We start from the raw sequence: 7,421 nt of genomic DNA on the forward strand, positions 1-7,421 counted from the left end.
CATTCTATTCTGGCTATTCTGTCCTTTAAGGCTGTATTACCTTCAAGTCTCCAGCCTGCTGAGTAAGCACCCAAATCCCAGAGGGGTGTGTGTGTGTGTGTGTGTGTGTGTGTGTGTGTGTGTGTGTGTGTGTGTGTGTGTGTGTGTGTGTGTGTGTGTGTGTGTGTGTGTGTGTGTGTGTGTGTGTGTGTGTGTGTGTGTGTGTGTGTGTGTAATGCTAGAGACTGAACCCATGTTCAACTGCATACTAGCCAAGTACTCTAACACTGAGCTACACCTTCAGCCTCCTAAGCATTTTAAACTGCCACAATACCCCCACATTACTCACCACACACACAACTAGAAGCTGGGTTACACTGAACACAGAGCCAGTCCTTGTAGAGTACTTTCAATATAGTTCTCTATCTTTATTGATACACCACTGCATGCATGAGGGAAACAGTACATTATTTCTGGAAAAGATTGGAAGTCCATCACATTTCAGATGTGGAAGTAAACCCTGATGTCGGCATGGGACTTTGGCAGTCAGAGCAACTGCAGTAGGGCTCAGAGGAGCAATCTCTCCTGGTGGCAGGCTTCTGGGCAACAATCATGCCCTCCAGATCCTTCACTTTGTTTTCCACCATCTGAAGTTTTTTCAAAATTTTCTCTTGCAGACCCAAAGATAGTAAAAGATTACCACCTTCTGCAATTGGACGACCACTTCCATCTGGGTTGGCTAGCAAAGCTTGGAAAAAATCTGAGCCTTTCTTGTAAAGTTGATAGAGTGTGATCACAAAGATCATTATTTTCTAAAACAAAGAAAAGTTGAGCATTACTTGTTCATTCATGAAAATGTCAGTTAACCTCTAGATGCAAAACAAAATAAGACCCAATAGTAACAGTAATCCCTCATTCCTATGCTGAGACTTAATGAAACATTTTCTTTTTTTTTTTTTTTTGTCAGTCATGGGGCTTGAACTCTGGGCCTGGGCGCTGTCCCTCAGCTCTTCAGCTCAAGGTGAGTGCTCTACCACTTGAGCTACAGTGCCACTTCCGGTTTTCTGGTGGTTTATTGGAGATAGGAGTCTCACAGTCTTTCCTGCCCGGGCTGGCTTTGAACCGCGATCCTTAGATCTCAGCCTCCTGAGTAGCTAGGATTACAGGCGTGAGCCACCAGCGCCCGGCCTGAAACATTTTCACACCGACCTAATCTTTTGATGATCAACAAGAACTGAAGTGGTAGGGATTTCTGTGTGTGTGTGTGTGTGTGTGTGTGTGTGTGTGTGTGTGTGTGTGTGTGTGTGTGTGTGTGTGTGTGTGTGTGTGTGTGTGTGTGTGTGTGTGTGTGTGTGTGTGTGTGTGTGGTGCCAGGGGTGAGCTCAGGGCCTCACACTTGCTAGATGAGTGTTCTACCACTTGAGAGACACACTTCAGGCCTTATTGTGCTTTTTTTTTTTTTTTTTTTTTTGATCAATCATGAGGGGCACTGTCCCTGAGCTTCTATTGCTCAAGGCTAGCACTCTACCACTTGAGCCACAGAGCCACTTCTGGATTGAACTCAGGGCTTCATGCATACTAGGCAAGCCCTTTACCACTAAGCCACATTCCCAGCCCCTTATTGCTTTTAATAATCAAATAATAAATACCATTTGTTGAAGGTCTACTGCATGCTGATAGATCTGTTTTAGAAATTACCTTGCAAAAAAGCCAACATGAGGGGCTGGGAAGGTGGCTCAGTGGTAGAGCGCTTGCCTTGCATGCATGAGGTCCTGGGTTCGATTCCTCAGCACCACATAAGCAAAAACAAAAAAGCCGGAAGGGGGGCTGTGGCTCAAGTGGTAGAGCGCTAGCCTTGAGATGAAGAGCTGAGTGACAGCGCCCAGGCCCAGAGTTCAGGCCCACGACCAGACCCTCCCAAAAAAAAGAAAAAGAAAAAAAAAGCCAACATGGGAGGGATCTTGATAGCGGACTTCAAACTCTACTATAGAGCCATAATAACAAAGATAGCATGGTCCTGGCACAAAAACAGACCAGAAGACCAATGGAATAGAAGATCCAGAAATAAAACCACATGCCTACAGTCAGCTGATATTTGACAAAGGAGTCAAAGACATATAGTGGAAGAAACACAGCCTCTTCAACTACTGGTGCTGGGAAAACTGGGCAGCCACATGCAGAAAACTAAAAGTAAACCCCAGCCTATCACCATGCACTAACATCAACTCAAAATGGATTAAAGACCTTAACATCAAACCTGAATCTCAGAAACTACTGCAGGACAAAGTAGGGGAGACACTTGAACTTATAGGCACAGGCAGGAACTTCCTGAACAGAGTCCCAGGGTCACAACAAATTGGAGAGAGACTGGACAAATGGGACTACCTTAAAATAAAAAGTTTCTGCACAGCTAAAGCTATAGCAACCAAACTAGAAAGACAACCAACTAACTGGGAAAATATATTTACCAGCAATATATCAGACAAGGGGTTAATATCCATTATATACAGGGAACTCGAGAAACTAATCCCTCCCAAACCTAACAAACCAATTACTAAATTGGCAAGGGAACTAAAAAGAGACTTCTCAGAAGAAGAGATAAAAATGGCAAAGAAACATATGAGGAAATGTTCACCAGCCCTGGTTGTGAAGGAAATGCAAATGCAAATAAAGACAACCCTGAGATACCACCTTACCCCCTGTCAGAATGGCCCACATCCTAAAATCAGCCAACAACAATACTGGAGGGGATGCGGAGAAAGAGGAACTCTATTACACTGCTGGTAGAAATGTACACTTATACAACCACTTTGGAAAGAAGTCTGGAGGGTCCTCAGAAAGCTAAATATTGACCTCCCTTATGACCCAGTCATACCACTTCTAGGCATCTATCCTGAACAACGGGAACCAGTATACAAGGACACATGCCCCTCCATGTTTATTGCAGCACTGTTCACAATAGCCAGGATATGGAAACAACCCAGATATCACACCACAGATGAATGGATCAAAAAATTGTAGTAACTATACACAGTGGAATATTATGCAGCCATTAGAAAGGACAAAATAATGGTATTTGCAGGGAAATGGATGGATCTAGAAGAAATCATGTTGAGTGAGGTAAGCCAAGAGCAAACAGACAAATGGCACATTGTCTCCCTGATAAGTGGATGTTAAATCCAAAATGTAAGGTGATACAACAAAATTAACAAGACTTAAGAAACAAAGGACTTCCACTCATGCTGCTGATCACATATATGGTATATATGTGCACACTGGAGGGAAACCAGGACGACAACACAGAACTAGAGCGAATCAGGGAAAAACATACAACAGTGGGAACCATCAGCTGCACTGGACATTGACCAAAATGAACTAAGCAACTCAATGGCAGCAATGGGAGGGAGGGAACATGTGGGAAAGAGGGAACGGCTGATACTATGCAAAACAAAAGAAATGTACATATCTCCCAATGTGGAAGAAGCAACTGTATTGCAAAGCTCATAGAACTCATAAATGTTAATAGACCATGATAGACAATTTGCCCCATGAAAGTTAGAATGTGTTTGTGACTTTAACTAAACATCACTATCCCACAATACTGTGAAATTTGGGAAATTATGTAATCACTTAATCACAATAAAGAATTTGAAAAAAAAAAGTTACCTTGCCTATGTATGACTTATTTATGTAGAAAAAACAGAACTGGGTAACTATTTTGATATTGTTGCTTCCATTTTGGACCCTACCACTATTGGAAATGAGAGAACCAGGATTAGAATCCAAGAATTCTCTCTTCCATGTGTGGTACTCTGAAAAACTAGACTTCCTGGCCATAAAAAATAAAAAGGTTGGCCAGGCGCTGGTGGCTCACGCCTGTAATCCCAGCCACTCAGGAGGCTGAGATCTGAGGATCACAGTTCAAAGCCAGCCCTGGTAGCAAAGTCTGTGAGTCTCTTATCTCCAATTAACCACCAGAAAACCAGAAGTGGCACTATGACTCAAGTGGTAAAGTGTTTGCCTTGAGCTGAAGAGCTCAGGGACAGCACCTAGGTCCAGAGTTCAAGCCCCACGACCAAAAACAACAAAAAAATACTTTTAATGATGAGATCTGAGAATCACAGTTTGAAGCCAGTAAGGGCAGAAAAATCCCCAAGACTTTTATATCCAATTAACAAGCGAAAAGACAAAAGTGCAGGTGTGGCTCAAGTGGTAGCAAAAAAACGAGCAAGAGAACAAGGCCCTGATTTCAAGCCCTAGGACCAGACCCTCCAAAAATGTTTTAAAATGTTAACAGTTTCCTGCTGGGATAAGAATATAACCAGCATCTTATTCTTATACTATCATTGCTTATTGAATCTATATAGGCCAAGCTTGATATATACAGCATCTCCTGTAAACCTCACAAGAATCTGAGAGTAGCATGTCCATCTTACAGATCAGGAAACTAGGGTATGGAGGTGAAGTGATTGTTATTAGGTCACAGAATAGATGGCTCAACAACAATTAAACAGAAATAGTCAGACTTGTGAGCCCAGACTCTGTTAGCAGCATTAGTAGTGCCCTTCTTTCTCAGTTGAGGTATACAAACACTGTGTGTATATACACAAATGCACACACACATGCACACACACAAACACTTCTGCTGGAGATTTAGATAAACTGGATTACAATAAATGAGGTTGTAGAGAAGAACTAAACTTGGAATCCTAAAAATTGGGTTCAAACCATAGCTTTGCAAAAACTGTAAACCCGGGCAGATAACCAAATTACTGCACCCCAAAGGTATAGAGATGACAATTCCAGTTCTGCCTGAGATGCAAGATTTGTTGTTGTTGTTGTTGTTGTTGTTGTTGTTGTTGTTGTGTGTGTGTGTGTGTGTGTGTGTGTGTGTGTGTGAATATTGGGACTTGAATTTGGGGCTTAGCTCTTGCCCCACTTTTTCCTTCACAGCTGGTTCTCTACCATTTCAACCACATCTCCAGTTCCAGATTTTTGCTGCTTAATTGGAGGTAAGAGACTCGCAGTTTAGGATGCCCAAGTTAGTTCTGTCCAAACACTGATCCTCAGATCTCAGCCTCCTGAGTCACCAGTCCCCACCTTATGAAAGGTTTGGAGAAAAACTAGAAAGTGTATGTGGCTATGATTCCTAAACAATAGCAAGATAGGAAAATAAGTGAATGCCACAAAATGATCCAGTAATAATTTCTCTTTGCACCTATCAAACGGTTCTATAAGAAAACCCTCTTTAGCTAGCTGCCAGTGGCTTGCACCTGTAATTGTACCTACTCAGGAGGCTGAGATCTGAGGATCACAGTTCAAAGCTGGCTCAGACAGGAAAGTCTATGAATAAACTCTATCTCCAATTAACCATGAGAAAAGAAAGTGGTGCGGTGGATCAAGGGGTAGAGCGCTAGCCTTGAGCTGAAGAGCTCAGGGACAGTACCCAGGCCCAGTTCAAGCCCCCCCACCCCCTCCCCACCAAAAAGCCCTCTTTAAGTTCTTTCTTCTTAAATTTCTACTGAGTTTCAATATACCTCAGGTTCCTCATGTAAAAATCAATTTCATAAAATTACTGGGATTCTCAAAAAAACACTTTACTTAGGCTATTAATAATTTATTCTTATTGGAGATTAAATAGAACTATATAAAATACCAAATATTTCTCACAATCACAGCCAGTTAAATTTCTCTTCCCCCAATACCCTGTATGTTTAATAGAGACTTATCTTTTTAAAACAATGAAAATATGACTTCAGCTGGGCAGGAAAGGTACATGAGGCTCATCTCCATTTAACCACCAAAAAGCCAGAAATAGAGCTCTGGCTGAAATGGTAGAGTGCTAGCCTTGAGGAAAAAACAGAAACAATAACAACAAAAAAAACAAAAGTTAAGGGACAGTGACCAGAACGTGAGTTCAAGCCCCCATACTAGCACAAAAAAAGGGAAAATGTGACTTTATGAATATGTATATTTCTTCATTAAAGGATAGTGGCATAGGAAGAACTGAAAGGCCACACCCAAGATCCTGGTTATAAAACAGTACTTGTTCTATAATACAATCAGCACTTAAAGTGATCAAGTAAGTTTAAGACTTTTAAAGTTTGTTTCATCTATTTTGTGATAGTAGACAAATTCAAGACCATTGTAAGAGAATTTTTATACTCAAAGTCTAATTGATGTAGATTTTCAAGGATATTCTAATTTTAAAAAACACTGAGAACTGGACACCCTTGTATGTGTGGTCTTAGCAGGTGGCAGTGACGTGGGAGATAACTGATCACAATGTACTTTATAGCCCAGCATTGGAAAACTGAGGCAGGGTGCATGCCTGCATGAGTGCATGTGTGTGTGTGTGCATATGTGTGTGCTAGTGCTGGGCACTCGGGGCCTGGACTTTTGTTCCTAAGCTTTTGTGCTCAAGGCTAGCACTCAACACTTGAACCACAGCTCCACTTCCAGCTTATTGGTGGTTAATTGGAGATAAGAGTCTCACAGACTTTCCTGCCTGGGCTCGCTTTGGACTGTGATTCTCAGATCTCAACTTCAAGGCAAGAGGATTTCAAGTTTCGAGACTAGCCTGGGCAACATATTGAGTTCAAGATTTGACGGATCTATAAATAAGACCCTATCTCAAAACACACACACACAAAAGGAAAATTTCAATTTATAACTAAATTTCTCTGTAACAAAAGAGTACAACCTGAAGTGACCGAACGCTTCGTTTCCATAAGGTAAACAATCCTATTGCCAACAAAATCAAAAAGGAAATCCCCAGGATGGCTTGCACAGCTGCACCAAGATTATCTAGCAGCCCCAAATTTGTTTGCTGAGTTTGAGCATTAGTGTCTCCTAGAAAACTTGCTTGTAGCCAATTCCATATTGTGCCAAGAGAGAGAGAATCTAAGAGGTTTTCCCAGGTATACGATGAAGGTGGAGATGGTGGCATTTTAAAGCAGCAGCTCCAGGAACTACATGTGCAGAGGCTTCAGGAATCTAGACATGAGTTAGAGAGAGTGGTCCAGGAGCTCAAGTGTTCTGGAGCCACTGTGAGCTGGACTTTGTGATGTCACTATTCCAGGGTCAGCTTGCTTTCTACTCACCCAGTGACCCTTCTCACTCAAAATCAGTCAGCCACTGCCTGTTTCCAGTTCATTCATCCTGCTTTCTCTAATCATTGACTAGTCCTAGCTCTACAGTATACTGTCCAATAGCACTTTCTGTAATGAGGAACCCATTCTATACCTGCCTTATCTAATATGGTGGCCCCTCACAAACTTGAAATGTGGATTGTGTTGCAGAGGGACTAAGTATTACATCTGAGTCTCATTTGGGTTATCATTGAATAGATGGGGATTTTAACTTTCTTCTCAAGATTTGACTTAGGAACACATGGTATATTTTTCTAAACCACTTTGTAAAAAGAAACATGCTACACTGTA

At 41.8% G+C, this 7,421-nt stretch overlaps 1 protein-coding gene across 1 annotated transcript; it reads right to left on the reverse strand.

Annotated features, from left to right (window-relative positions):
* Window positions 1-392: 392 nt before the first annotated feature.
* Window positions 393-6,980, reverse strand: LOC138837830 (transmembrane and coiled-coil domain-containing protein 2-like). The gene is made up of 2 exons (XM_070036824.1): window positions 6,683-6,980; window positions 393-791 (listed from the first exon to the last, which is right to left on the reverse strand). The coding sequence occupies exons 1-2, from the start codon at window positions 6,926-6,928 to the stop codon at window positions 474-476; spliced, it is 564 nt and encodes a 187-aa protein (XP_069892925.1). The 5' UTR covers window positions 6,929-6,980; the 3' UTR covers window positions 393-473.
* Window positions 6,981-7,421: the final 441 nt, after the last annotated feature.

Source organism: Dipodomys merriami, unplaced genomic scaffold (genome assembly GCF_024711535.1).
Source record: "Dipodomys merriami isolate MVZ:Mamm:240054 unplaced genomic scaffold, mDipMer1.0.p SCAF_277, whole genome shotgun sequence".
Lineage (NCBI taxonomy): Eukaryota > Metazoa > Chordata > Mammalia > Rodentia > Heteromyidae > Dipodomys > Dipodomys merriami.

Coding starts and splice junctions, on each gene's coding strand:
- LOC138837830 (XM_070036824.1), bottom strand. CDS start 6,928: ATGCCACCATCTCCACCTTCATCGTATACCTGGGAAAACCTCTTAGAT. Junction 792..6,682: donor GAAGCGTTCGGTCACTTCAG/GTTGTACTCTTT, acceptor TCTTTGTTTTAG/AAAATAATGATCTTTGTGAT.